This window comes from Cnephaeus nilssonii, assembly GCF_951640355.1.
Source record: "Cnephaeus nilssonii genome assembly, chromosome: 5".
NCBI classification, from domain to species: domain Eukaryota; kingdom Metazoa; phylum Chordata; class Mammalia; order Chiroptera; family Vespertilionidae; genus Cnephaeus; species Cnephaeus nilssonii.
This window is the reverse complement of record NC_137076.1, coordinates 79,094,116-79,108,816: the sequence shown is the minus strand read 5'-3', so window position 1 is coordinate 79,108,816 and position 14,701 is coordinate 79,094,116. Positions and strand designations below refer to the sequence as shown.

The following is a 14,701-nucleotide window of genomic DNA, read 5'->3' as shown; positions in this document are numbered from 1 at the left end:
ATCCTTTGATTACTCTGATACAGTCCCTACCTTCCTAGTCACTTTAAGAGTGATCTGTTTCTAATGTTTTAGGGAAATCTCTAACTCCCTTTATTAATGAGACACATGAACTTAAACTCTTATGTGGTACTTGAATCTCTTGTGTTATTCTTTCTTTCACAGCAATGGCACAAGCATGATATCATTGATCATTCCTCCCAAAGACCAGATTTCACGAGTGGCAAAAATGTTAGCAGATGAGTTTGGAACTGCGTCTAACATTAAGTCACGAGTAAACCGCCTTTCAGTCCTGGGAGCCATTACATCTGTACAACAAAGACTCAAACTTTATAACAAAGGTAATCTGGAGAGGGGGTGGGAGGGCAATGGGGGGATAAGGACAGATATGTAATCTCTAATAATCTATACTAATAAAAGGGTAATAAGCTAATTAGACCAGGAGACCTTCCGGACAAAGCCATGGTGGCGGGGCTGAGGCAGAGGCAGTTAGGGGTAATCAGGCCAGGGGGAGCAGTTGGGGGTGAGCAGGCCAGCAGGCGGGGGCAGTTGGGGGCAATCAGGCCAGAAGGGAGGGCAGTTAGGAGTGATCAGGCCAGAAGGGGGAGCAGTTGGGAGAAATCAGGCCAGCAGGCAGAGTGGTTAGGGGCGATCAGGCAGGCAGGCAGGTGAGTGGTTAGGAGCCAGCGGTCCCAGATTGTGAGAGGGATGTCCGACTGCCAGTTTAGTGGGATCGGGCCTAAACCGGCAGTCAGACATCCCCCAAGGGGTCCCAGATTGGAGAGGGTACAGGCCGGGCTGAGAGGACCCCACCCCTCATCCCCCATGCACAAATTCCGTGCACTGGGCCACTAGTACCTTAAGAAAGAAAGAAGAAGAAAAAAGAATATAAAGATGCTCAACTTCACCAGTTTTCAGAGAAATATACATCAAAGCCACTATGAATTACCACTTCACACCCATTAAAAGGTCTATTATAAAAAATAAAAATCACAGAAAACAGCAAGCCTTGGTGAGATGTGGAAAAATTGGAATGTTTGTGCATTTCTAATAGGAATGTAAAATAATGCAGTTGCTGTGGAAAACTGTGTGGTGGTTCCTCAAACATTAAAAATAAACTACTGTTTGTAAGAAGAAGAAAAAAAGTTAATCTGGAGCTTGATCATTTTTCTCCTCTGCTTTGTTTGTATTGGTTATATTTTCCACTTGGATCCTGCCATTAGGCTTTTGGTCACTAGCGTTTCCTTTCAAAGGTGTCCCTTTGACCTTGGAATTTAACCCCCTTTTTTTTAAGTTATTTTTTGAAAGTTAAGTAGTATTAGTATTAAAACATCTCAATTAAGTTTCAAATTCCAAGATGGAATTCTGCCTGAGAGATTTGTAGATATTTCTGCTTTATTTAAATTGGGATTTTAAAGGGCAGGGATTATAGGCTGTGGAATCATTTTCTATGGTTAGCTGTGGGTTTATGTAGAGAAATTGTTTGTGTTTTTTTGCAGTACCTCCAAATGGCCTGGTTGTTTACTGTGGTACAATTGTTACAGAAGAAGGAAAGGAAAAGAAAGTCAACATTGACTTTGAACCTTTCAAACCAATTAATACATCATTGTATCTGTGTGACAACAAATTCCATACAGAGGTAAGAAGTTCAAGCACAGACTATTTTCATCACCCTCAGAAAAAACCCCATACCTACTAACAATCACTCCCATTTTCTATACCCCCCACAAACACACCAATATCCCTCCTCTCTCTGCTACCACTAATCTATTTCTATCTCTGTAGATTTACTTATATTGGCATTTCATATGAATGGAATCAATACAACTAGAGGCTTTTTGTGAATGGCTTCTTTCACTTAGCATAATGTTTTCAAGGTTCGTCTATGTTGTGGTATTTTTTTTTAATATATTTTTATTAATTTCAGAGAGGAAGGGGGAGATAGAAACATCAGTGATGAGAGAGAATCATTGATCGGTGGCTGCCTTCTGCACGCCCCCTCCCCCCAACCCCCTCCCCCCCCCCCCCCCCCCCCCCCCCCGCCCAGGATTGAGCCTGCAACCTGGACATGTGCCCTTGACCGGAATTGAACCCAGTGCCCTTCAATCCACAGGCCCGACACTGTCCATTGAGCCAAATCGGCTAGGGCTATGTTGTGATATTGAATCTGTACTTCATCCTTTTTATTGCCAGATATTTGCTACATTTTATTTATCTATCAGTTTATGGGCATTTGCATTCCCACTATTTAGGTATTATGAATAATGCTGCTTTGAACATACATGTACAGGTTTTGTGTGTGTTTTAATGTTTTTATTGTTTTTTGAGAGAGAAATACCAGTTGCCTCCCAAATGCTCCCCGAAGGGGGACCAAACTTAGAACTTGGGCATGTGCCCTGACCAGGAATCGAAACAGTGACTTTTTGATGCATGGGATGATGCTCAACCAACTGAGCCACACTGGCCAGGGATACATGTACATGTTTTTGCATGACCATGTTTTCATTGCAGGTAGTATATACCTAAGAATGGAATTACTGGATCCTATGGTAACTATGTTTAACTTTTTGAGGAATTGCAAGACTGTTTTTTTGTTTTTGTTTTTGTTTTAATATATTTTATTGATTTTTTTACAGAGAGGAAGGGAGAGGGATAGAGAGTTAGAAACATCGATGAGAGAGAAACATCGATCAGCTGCCTCCTGCACACCCCCCACTAGGGATGTACCCGCAACCAAGGTACATGCCCCTGACCGGAATTGAACCTGGGACCCTTCAGTCCGCAGGCCGACGCTCTATCCACTGAGCCAAACCGGTTAGGGCTGCAAGACTGTTTTTTTAATCATTGTATCATTTTAAGGGTGGGTATTTTCAAAAAATAGAAGAGTTTTATCTTTATATGACACACTGAAAGACATGATCATTGATCATTTTTTAATAAAGTGCTAAGTTGGATTTGGATAACTACAGGTGAAGAAATAATTGGCTACTTGGTCTCCTTTTCTCCCTTATGTACCTATGATGCTTGCCTGTATTCCTTGAACTCTTCGTGTTCATGCTCACAAATTATAAAATCTTTACTAATAAGACTTTAAGAGCTTTTTTTTTCTCACCTATAAAACTTTTGAGTGACAGAGCTGCCATAAGATGAACGTTAGGGTGGAAAGGAAACCTCATTAGAGTGACCTAAATCAGTCAACAATAGAACAATCAGTAATTCACAGCTGGCTCCTAGTTCAGTTTTTTGCCTTTCATCAACCTAGGGGAAAATCTCTACAGTGGAATTAGAACTGACACTTGTCAATTCAGTTTACAGTGGATGGTTTTTGCTCACTTGACAGGAAGCCCAATTCAAGTTGGGTCTTGGTTGGTGCATAGATGGTTGAGACTGTTCTCCTCTTGGGTATCACATTCTTCTGGCAAAATCTTGATTGGGAGGCTCTTGGCCACCCTATCCCACTTACTATATCTGATTTGATGAAAGCAAATTTTGTATCTTACTGAATTTAAATAGTACTTGGTACTCATATTATCTAGCTTTAGCTTACTAAGTTTCCTCTTCCAAGGTACCATTTATTCTTACTAGCTTTATTTTTTCTTTAGTTGATATGTCAATAACTAGGTGTGAATGTGGCATATTGCATAACACAACTTATGTCCTGTTTAATAGGGATAATTATACCTTTTTATGAGGAATAAGTGTATTCCATGATGAGCAAACTTGTTAAAAACTTGCATTAATCAGGCCACCTAACAGCATTTCAGTAAAGCAAAAATTTTAACACGTGCAATATTTATGTCAATGCTAATTATCAAGCATAGTTTGGTTAAAGATTGATTTTTAGTGATTAATCTGCTTTCTAATCAATTTTTGAAGAAGCTGTTTTCTTCCTTAGTTAAAATGGAATGGGTAATTTCTTAGCTCTAAAGAGGCTGCCATCTAGCAAGTCATCTAACAAGCCTATAGTATTCAAAGTCCATCATGAAAATTTTTGTCTATACAAATCCCAGGACTATTTAAATACTTGCTTTTTCAGGAGGCAGAAATATAGGGGATATACTGCTAATGTAGAAGAAGGGTTTTCCCCCATTAAAACTCAGAATCATTAGCTACACCACCTCTAAAATAAAATTGAGTTTTGGCCCGACTGGTTTGGCTCAGTGGTTGAGCATTGACTCAGGACCCAGGAGGTCACAGTTTGATTCCAGTCCGGGCACATGCCCAGGTTGCAGACTCAGTCCCCGGGCGGTGGGGGCGGGTGCGTGTAGGAGGTAGCTGATCAATGATGTTTCTCATCAATGTTTCTATCTACTCTTCTCCCTTCCTAGAGATAATTAAACATTTTTTAATTGAGTTTTGTATCTTCCTATTAATGATGCTTAAGACATAGGAGTTAAACATTTCCAAACTAGATTATTATATAGACTATTTCTTGGTTTTGTATTCATGTACTACTCTAGAGTTGATTTACAAGATATTTGCTATGATGAATATTGCCTATTAATGCTGGGGTTACTCATGGTAACAGAAAGTCAACATTTTTAGGTTAGACTTTCAGTTTGAATATTGTGTTCATAGACTACCATCAGTCTAAATCAAATCAAGGACTAGGGAGAATTTAAGCCCTATAACTCTGGGTTTTGTAATCATGTACCCAGGTCAATTTTATGAAAGGTTTCATATCAATATCATTGGCTTTTTCCTACATCAGAAATTCAAAATTGTTTCTCTGAGTTTCGTATTTATAGCTGAAGTCTATAAATTACTCCATAAAATGGTCTTCCTGTGGTATTCATACCATACTGAGTGCAGTGAAAGGGCTTTATATTGTCCTTTCAGAGTTATGACCTTATCAAAACTTTGAGATTTATTGTATGGTGCTTGTGTTTGCTTTTCAGGCTCTTACAGCACTACTTTCAGATGACAGCAAATTTGGCTTCATTGTAATAGATGGTAGTGGTGCACTTTTTGGCACACTCCAAGGAAACACAAGAGAAGTCCTGCACAAATTCACTGTGGATCTCCCAAAGAAACATGGTAATATAGGAAGAGAATATGAGCCCATTTGCTTTATATCTAGCAGTAAAGAAACAGATAGTACAATGGGGGTGGGGATGGGGGTGGTAAGTCCAGATGATAGAAGCATCATGAAATGACTCCGTGGTGCTTATGGCTCTTTTTTTTTTTTTTTTTCTTTAATATATATTTTATTGATTTTTTTACAGAGAGGAAGGGAGGGGGATAGAGAGTCAGAAACATTAATGAGAGAGAAACATCAATTCAGCTGCCTCCTGCACACTCCCCACTGGGGATGTGCCCACAACCAAGGTACATGCCCTTGACCGGAACCGAACCTGGGACCCTTCAGTCCACAGTCCGACGCTCTATCCACTGAGCCAAACGGGTCAGGGCATGGCTCTTCTCTTGACAGGAGAATTAGTAGTCACTCTCTGAAGACAAGTAAATGTTTATGCCAAATATTTATTTAAGGATATAGTGATTTTTCTCTGTCCTTTTTGGGGGGTGATAGTATGATTATTTAGTTAATTTTTAATTAGCAAGACATCTTGTACTTCTTAATATTTTACTTTTTCCTCACCACTTTTGTGTCAAAGGTAGAGGAGGTCAGTCAGCCTTGCGTTTTGCCCGTTTAAGAATGGAAAAGCGACATAACTATGTTCGGAAAGTAGCTGAGACTGCTGTGCAGCTGTTTATTTCTGGGGACAAAGTGAATGTGGCTGGTCTCGTTTTAGCTGGATCTGCTGACTTTAAAACTGAACTAAGTCAATCTGATATGTTTGATCAGGTAAGAGACGTAAATGCTCCATTATGTAATTTTTGGGTGGGAGCCACTTGGACATGCACATCTTTTTTATTTTTACTGCTTCTGAGTTGGTGAGATTTCGGGTGTTTATTAGGAAACATTCCCCTGTGCTTTTCTGGGCCTTTTCACTTTTGAAATCAGCCATTTTGAGATAGGATCTTTCTAGTCTTATAGAGGCCTTTGAGTGGGTTGTCATATTTGGCTTTAAAATGAAATTTGATTTCAAAAAATTAGGAACTGGCTTTTTCTTTTTCTGATTTATTCTTGTAGGTAAGTAAAGCAGTGATATGACAGGGCTTATTAAGCCTAAAGCATTTAATCCAGAAAGATCTTTTGGTTATGATGTGGGCTTGGCCATAAGACACATTCCCAAGGTGTTCTCATTGTGGGTGAGGGAGGTAACATTATGGTTACCTCCATAAGGCTCACCAACTAAGTTGTCTTGTACTCTACTACCTTACATAGCAAGAACTAACAATTCTCCCTTTCCTTCCCAAGAAATTTAGTTTTGTTTATATTTAATGAGTTATATAGGTCCAATAGAATGTGCGATATGATTGGTTGAGGAAGTATATCCTGGCAGTGTTGCTCACTGAGACCTGCTAATGAATAAGTTGGACCCTTTCCCCATGTTCTCCCTCTTTAGACTTCTGTGATCAATTGCCAAGTTTTGCATGCCATTAAGAGGTAGTGGGTCTTAGTGAAAGTGTTTTGAAGTACTAATTGTGCTTTTTCTTTTTTTCATTGTGTCAGAGGTTGCAATCAAAAGTTTTAAAATTAGTTGATATATCCTATGGTGGGGAAAATGGATTCAACCAAGCTATTGAGTTATCTACTGAAGTCCTCTCCAACGTGAAATTCATTCAAGAAAAGAAATTAATAGGTATCAGTGGAATGCAAATTATTTACTTATTCTGTGAAATGTTTTTTTATATGTTTATACATGATTGTACATATGAAACATGATGCTTAAAGGGTAAGAGGAAGATTTAGCATTTTTATTAAGATGTTCCACAGTGGAATCATTTTAATCTTTCTTAGTCATTAGGTCTAATAAATGTGTTTGTATTTGCACTATTTTTACCCTTTGGCAATAGTTCAGTCTTTTTATATAATCTATATTATAAAAAGCCCGTGGCCATAACGCCCTAACGACCAAACAACCGGTCACCATGAAGTTCATGGAGCACCTCTCAGTCCCTCCCCCACGGCCCACAGGCTCCTATCACAGCACAGCCGGCAGGCGGGTGGGGCAGCGGGCGTGGCGAGGTGTGGTGGGTGGGTGGGCAGGGCTGCAAGCACAGCAGGGCAGGTGGGTGGGGCCATGAGATTTTGCACGCTGGACTTCTAGTCTGTATATATAAGACCCTAAACAACCAGTCGACCATTTGACTGGTCGCTATGACGTGCACTGACCACCAGGGGGCAGACGCTCAACGCAGTGTGCTCCCACAGCGGGAGCACCACTCAGCTGATGCAGCTCACCTGATGCGACTCATGGCTGGCAAGCGCAGCTGCAGCTGCGCGAGCCTCTCCAGTCTCTGGCAGGAGCAGAGCGCTGCCCAGACCTGGGCTCAGGCTCCTCCCTGGCCGCCTGCCACTTTGTGCACTACTACATCCCTCAGGGGATGTCGGACTGTGGACTGCTGGTTTCAAAAAACCAATCCCCTCCTCTGAAGGGGTCCCAGGTTGCAAGAGGGCACAGGCCAGGCTGAGTGACCCCACCGGTGCACAAATTCGTGCACTAGGCCTCTAGAATATATTTTATATGTTTATATATACACACACACACACTAGTATGTATGTATTTTTTCCCCCCCTGAGAGGGAGGGTGAGAGAGAGAAAAATAGAAACATCAGTGATGAGAGAGAATCAATGATCAGCTACCTCCTGCACGTCCCCTACTGGGGGTCAAGCCCACAGGCCCCGGCCATGTGCCCTAACCAGGAATCCAGAGTCAATTTTTGGAGCCTCACCTAGTGGTATTTTCTTCACTGGTTCTGAGCACTTTTTTTTTTTTTTAATTTCTTTATTGATTTCAAAGAGGAAGGGAGAGGGGGAGAGAGAGAGAAACATCAATGATGAGAGAGAATCATTGATCGGCTGCCTCCTGCACGCCCCCTACTGGGGATCGAGCCCGCAGCCCAGGCATATGCCCTTGACCGGAATCTATCCTACGATCCTTCAGTCTGCAGGCCGACGCTCTATCCACTGAGCCACGCCGGCTAGGGCAAGCACTTACTCATTTTTAAGTTGATTTTTTAATATATCTATCTCTCTTGATTTTGAGTGTAAGAGGGACTATATCTACAAAGGAAACTTTAATATATGTCCTTATTGACTTGTCCCTACTTACAGGACGATACTTTGATGAAATCAGCCAGGACACGGGCAAGTACTGTTTTGGAGTTGAAGATACACTAAAAGCTTTAGAAATGGGAGCTGTAGAAATTCTAATAGTCTACGAAAATCTGGATATAATGAGATACGTCCTTCATTGCCAAGGCACAGAAGGTATGAGAATTAGAAAATCAAGATTGCTGTTTATTACTGACCTATGTATTAAGGAATCCTGGGGTGGAGCTTTAGGAGAGATGACAGATTGCAGGATCAATCAGAAGGCAGATCTATACCTTGTTCCCATCTCTTTCATTCTGTAGCATATTCCTGCATAGTTTCTGCTTGAACTGATAAATGTCTACTTAAGATTGTTAAATTGTTGGAGAACAGGACTGTATCTTGATGTCTTTGGTGGTTCCTCATGATAGGAGCAATGTACCCAGTAGACACTTGATGCTTGCTGACTAATCATATGGGGGGAAAGTTGATAGAATAAGTTCAGGAGCCCTTTTATCTAACCTAACTCATCTCATGGTGTTTATACTTGTTAGCATGTGAGAACCAAGTTAACACATTTTTCCCCCCATTACTGCAGAGGAGAAAATTCTCTATCTAACTCCAGAACAAGAGAAGGATAAATCTCATTTCACAGACAAAGAGGTATGTGATTGTTTTCTTGGTAATACATGCAAGGAAAGACGAATCCATATGTTAGAGCACTGGCAGTGTAGAGTATCCACCTGGGAAACCAAACCTCCTATTTGTCAGTTGGGGGTGACAGGAGGTGGTCAGCTACTATCCGCCACATACCAATCTGATTCCAAAGAAAGAGGCCAAGTCGTGGTTACTGTGATTATTTAAGTTAAATATTCTCATCCTCGAAATAGTGATGAAGAACATTTATTTTTTCAAAAAATATATTTTTATTTCAGAAAGGAAGGGAGAGAGAGAGAAATATCAATGATGAGCCCACAACCCGGGCATGTCCCCTTACCGGCAATCGAACCCATGACCTCTTCATTCATATGTGGACGCTCAACCACAGCCATGCTGGCAGGCAGAGGTAGATTTAATTTAGTAGTGCCTCTCCTGCCCCATGAAATCTGTGCTGCTTTTTTACTTATTGTATTAGCTGTGTTGCTGAAATGGCTTCTTGAGGTTTTGTGTAAAAGCATCAGTAGAGCTTAAGGTGCCACCTGCCCAGCACCACAGGTACTAGGTTCCTTCATTTCTGAGATTAAGACTTTATTTTGATAAGGCTGCTCCCAAAAACAATTCTGTGTGTCTCTTCTGGGCCGTTTGAATGCCTAGAGACCCTTTACAACAGCCTGGCTTCTAGAGACAACAGTAGGATCTGTAAGTGTGTGTTGACATTTCATTGTTGATGCTAGAGCCTGGGGAAGAACGTTAATTGAAATAATCAGAATTTCTGTGTTGTTACAGTTATGTCACCAGAAACCAGAATTCACTTAGAGAGTTTTACACACATATACATAATGAGAGGGAGAATGATGGGGGGCAGGGGAACAAGAGTTGCTAAGTCTTGCTATATTCTAATCTCACTGTTTCTGTATCTCATGGTCGCCCCTGAAGACAGGACAAGAACATGAACTAATTGAGAGCATGCCCTTGCTGGAATGGTTTGCTAATAACTACAAAAAATTTGGAGCTACATTGGAAATTGTCACAGATAAGTCACAAGAAGGATCCCAATTTGTGAAAGGATTTGGTGGAATTGGAGGTGAGTAGCCAATTAGAAACCTAAACTTAAAGCCAGGCCCAAGGCATTTCCAAAATAACATTACTTCAGGTGAGGTGTGCTCATCTCATCTCATCATCCACTGAAGGAGGAGGGTAGAGGCAGCACGTGGCTGCCTGTTCCATGGTTGGAAGCATTTTTTTTAATCATTGCCTTTTAGCTTTCTTTAATTCTGCAAGGGAATTGGGCCTTCCTCATTCTGTTGAAGACTGGTGATTTCCTCTTTGGTTTGTGTCCCCAGGTATCTTGCGGTACCGAGTAGATTTCCAGGGAATGGAATACCAAGGAGGAGACGACGAATTTTTTGACCTTGATGACTACTAGGTAGTCGACATGGGTCCGGCAAAATGTGCCTCACCCTCCAGCATCCAACCCAAGGAGCATACCCGTGGTGGAATCCAAACAGATCCCTGCCTTACAATTGGAACATTTCCAGAACTTAATCCATGAGCATTGGATACTGAAAAGAAAACGGAAACAAAACCAGACCCAACCCTACACTTTGGTTTGTCATGGTGTCAGCGCAGCAGCAGCCTACAACTAAGTTCCTAAATGCCACTTTGGACTAATTTAAACAAGAATCCCAGTTTTTACTTTTACTCGATGGTGAAATTGGTTGCTCTTGTATTTTATGGAAAAAAAATGATTTTTTTAACCTTCATACATAGAAGCAAAAATACTTTAACTGCTGTAAACCTTCAAAAGTTAATAGACATGAGATCATACTGATTTGTTTCTTATTTTGATTGGAAAAAATTAAATTGCTGCATTTCGCAGTGACCCATTTACATGGCATTCTCAGCTTAGACTGCAGAAGAAGAAATATATGTGGTGAAATGTTGGAATCATTTCTCTTGGTCTCTTGTTTAATGTTGAAAGGGTGATCTAATAGGCAATTTCACTCCCTCACACTACCCGTCCCCCCTCCAGACTGTTAGTTTCAAGGATGCAAATTGCATTGTCAAGTCAAGCTGACACATGAAGCATTTGGGCCAGTGCACTGTTTCCTTCCATGTGTTTTGCAGGCAAATTTGTGCTGGGGTTTTGGGAGCCCTTGGCATCCGTTGCTTTGACAAGGGTTCCCATAATCTTAGCCTAGAAACCAGTTTGGGATGCACATGTTGGGGCTTCTGTGCTATTGCTGGGAGTGGGATAAATAAAACATGCAATTTAAGTGGAAGCAAAGAAATTTAAAGATTATTTTGTTTGGGTCTGTCCTTGGTAAAGGGGAGGTGGTCGTGTTTTCCTTGCGTTGGATGGCATGAGATTATGTGAATATTTTGATTTTTTAAAGATGAACTGCAAGGTTCTTCACAGGAACAACAGATAAGACATGTGTGACTGCATGTAATTTTAACCCCTGACCTCCTGGTGGGGTGGGAGCATCTGTTTCGAATATGGGACTTGCAAGTACCTCTCATAGGAGAAAACATGAGAGGGGGGGTGGGAAGGGCGGGAAGGGATGGGACACAGCTTCTGGCACCAGGACATAACCATGTTGGGTCCAAAAGTGGGCCTGAAAACCTGAAGCTCATGCTTCACAGCTGGGCTGTGAGTTGGACTTGACCCCAGCTGACATGCAAGGTCATCATGTGCCCGAGGTGGTGACAGTGAACAAAGTGTATAGGATGTGCCCAGTGGTAGCAATGGAAAAAAGTATACCAAATGGACTTTGAAGGACCAAAGGTTTTAAAAGTCAGTTGGTATCACCTCACACTGATAGGGTAGTGGGGTGCATTTGGTTTTCAAATTGGGTACTTTCAACACTTTAGTGCCTGACTGCTGTTCTTCATTAACTTGACTCAGTCACTCGTAGCTTTATCGGTCTGAACCAGCTCCTTGTTCCTAGGTTGCAGACCTGCCTATCGTTCCAATAATCCTGTTTCACTTGAATGAAGGGAGTATGTCTTAAATGTAAAGTTTCTGGTTCTCACACTGTACTTTGAGGTCCAAATGACTGTCGATGTGTAACCTGATGTCTCAACCCCCAATGAGAAGAGTCAGTTCTTTGGTATTCACCATGCGGGAGGCTTCACTGGAACAGGCTTTTGCTTTGGGCCCTGCTATTTGTTTGCAGAGCACCCTAGAGCGAGCAAACATGCCCTCTTCGCAGCAGTACCTTAGGGTTTTGCCATTGTAAATGGGTCTAATGTGATATGACAAGACCAGAGAAATTGGATGTAAATTTACATTTTTGACTATGCTTATTGTTTCACATGATACATTTAGGGTATGCAGCTCCTTTTGTAGTTTTTATTTTTACTATTTAAGTTTGGAAATGATGCCAAATTTTTGTATTTCTTTAATCAATGTGTTCTCTTCGGTGATATATATTGCATTATATATTGATGTGTGTATCAATATATACTGATATGTATTACACTTAACATACAAACACATCAATATGAGGGGGTAAAAACCGTAGCCTTTGCATTCTCTATAGCCTCTACAGAGAGATCCTAAGCAGCAAAATCTTGGTGTCGTGATGTACAGAAATGGAGAAGAGTATTAAACCATATTTAAGAATATATTTTGTGTGCTTGAGATTCTTTAGGATTGTTCTTAGAAAGATCTGAATGTGGAGATTGAGTGAGCTCTCCAAGGTATGTGTCAATTTAGTCATGGCTGATAACTTTCAGCCTAAGATTTTAGTTGTCTTCACTGCATTTGCCTGTGGGAAGGTATATGCAAAGGATGTCTGAGTTCGTGATCTCAGTTAACACCAGAGGAAGGAGGTTCAAGTTGCTGGGGCCAAATTGATTAGTATCTTCGATTCCACATGCACACCAAAGGAAAACCTGCCCCCCTTCTTAAGGCATTTTAACTGTTGTCCCATGTAACTCAACATTCCATGGAGCTAGATGATGTACCCCATTTTACAGGTCAAAAGAGGTTAAGTAATAGCTCTTTAGTAGCAAAGCCATTTTATCCCAGTCCTAATTTCAAAATTGATTTTCTTTATATATCTGGTTTCCTTTGAGTCAATAGAATGGTCCAGATGGAAGAACAGAAACTAACCTTCCACTTGATCTTGCATACGTAACACTGTAGTGAAGTAAAAAGCTTTATGAGGCTGGCCCAGCTCAGCAGCAAGAGAGGATTTATTTGGTTTTCCCCAAGGTTAGGTGTTGGAGCTCCTCTGTGGTGCTTCAGGAAGCCCAGAGCCAGTGTGGTGCATGATTTGCTTTCTCCAGAAAACAATATTTTTAATGCAGTTGACCCATAATAGCACTTTTTCTGTCACTTTGTGTTTGTTTTTTCAGCATACTTTGGCCCCTTTTCTAATCAGATCTAGGCGATAACTGAAACCCAGTCACCCTCTGGGAAGGGCAGATGTGCCTGTGCATGCCTTTCCTCATGCATCCCTAGGTGCTGTTTGAAGTCAGAAGTTGGAAGGCAGCACAGTGGTGCCGGATATGTGAGCCGTTGTGCTCGCCTGTCTGGGCCTGCAGCACTTGCCATCTTTTGTTCTCTGGCTCCAGTTCTCATGCCATGATGCTCCCAGACAGGCACAGTGGATTCAGGGCTAAGCGCCAAGGTGGAATTTTAAGCCTTGTGCCAGCTTCTCTTTTGTTGCCAATTTTTGAATGAGCGCCTGTTGGGACTCCCACCTGCCAAGTCCCACCCTGAAGGGATTGTTCCTCCAGGGACATAGGGACTGACGAGCCAGAGAGTATGGAAGCATTGGGTGCCAGAGTTGATGAGGACATGGGTGAACAACAGGAACTAGAGATACATGTGAAATCAGTTTACCTCCAGGGTTCTCTAATAATCAACTCTAAACCCTGTCTGGGAACTCTGTTGTGGGTATAGTCTGAAATTGCTTGGTAAGGCTCAATTAAGAGTCCGGGGCCAAGTTGGCTTTTTGGACAAACAGCTCTGGTTCTGTCTCTGCCATTAGCTGTGCTTGTGGTTTCAGGTAAGTCCCTTTCTATCCCTGTTTCCTTACTGTAAGGAAGCTTGTGAATTTAAAGAGCCTTTTTTTAAAAAAAAAAATATTTATTTCATAAAGGAGAGGGAGAGAGAAACATCAACGATGAGAATCATAGATTGGCAGCCTCCTGCACACCCCCTACTGGGGATCGTGCCTGCAATCTGGGCATGAGCCCTTGACCAGAATCAAACCCAGACCCTTCAGTCCGCAGGCCAATGCTCTTTCCACTGAGCCAAACGGGCTAGGGCTTAAAGAGCCTTTTCAGATATAAAGCTATCAAGATAGGATTACAGTGAGCAAGATACCTGATATCTGGCTTTGCCAGTGAGATTTGGCAAATTACTCTCTGAGCATCAACTTTCCTAACTGTAACAATTAGATTATGGAAAGGATTAAATGTAATAAGGCATGTGAAATGCATAATACAATGCCTGGCACTTAGCAAGGACTCAAAGATGGAAGCTGCCAACCTTGGTCCTCCAGAAGGGACCAGGGTGAGTTTCTGCTGGCAAACCACAAGGTGGTGCTAGAGTTAAGGATACTGGCTGTGGAAGACTGGTTCTGGTGGGGAGTTGTGATGAGCATTAAGATATGCCTGGTAGTGCCTGGTAGTGGATAGAGCGTCGGTCTGCGGACTGAAGGGTCCTGGGTTCGATTCCGGTCAAGGGCATGTGCCTTGGTTGCGGGCACATCCCCGGTGGGGGGTGTGCAGGAGGCAGCTGGTCGATGTTTCTCTCTCATCGATGTTTCTAGCTCTCTATCCCTCTTCCTTCCTCTCTGTAAAAAAATCAATAAAATATATTAAAAAAAAAAAAAGATATGCCTGGTACAGCTTGTTTACCCTTAA

The 14,701-nt window shown here is 41.7% G+C and overlaps 1 protein-coding gene across 1 annotated transcript in view; it reads left to right on the top strand.

Moving 5' to 3' along the window:
- The window catches only part of ETF1 (eukaryotic translation termination factor 1), a 30,399-nt gene extending 17,951 nt beyond the window's left edge, over positions 1 to 12,448 (top strand). Inside the window, exons 3-11 of the mRNA XM_079771148.1 lie at positions 163 to 338; positions 1,497 to 1,636; positions 4,896 to 5,034; positions 5,613 to 5,803; positions 6,575 to 6,704; positions 8,180 to 8,335; positions 8,757 to 8,821; positions 9,755 to 9,902; positions 10,162 to 12,448. Coding sequence (XP_079627274.1) covers positions 163 to 338; positions 1,497 to 1,636; positions 4,896 to 5,034; positions 5,613 to 5,803; positions 6,575 to 6,704; positions 8,180 to 8,335; positions 8,757 to 8,821; positions 9,755 to 9,902; positions 10,162 to 10,244 — 1,228 coding nt within the window. The 3' untranslated portion in view covers positions 10,245 to 12,448. The remainder of the gene's footprint in view (positions 1 to 162; positions 339 to 1,496; positions 1,637 to 4,895; positions 5,035 to 5,612; positions 5,804 to 6,574; positions 6,705 to 8,179; positions 8,336 to 8,756; positions 8,822 to 9,754; positions 9,903 to 10,161) is intronic.
- The last annotated feature ends 2,253 nt before the right edge of the window (positions 12,449 to 14,701 follow it).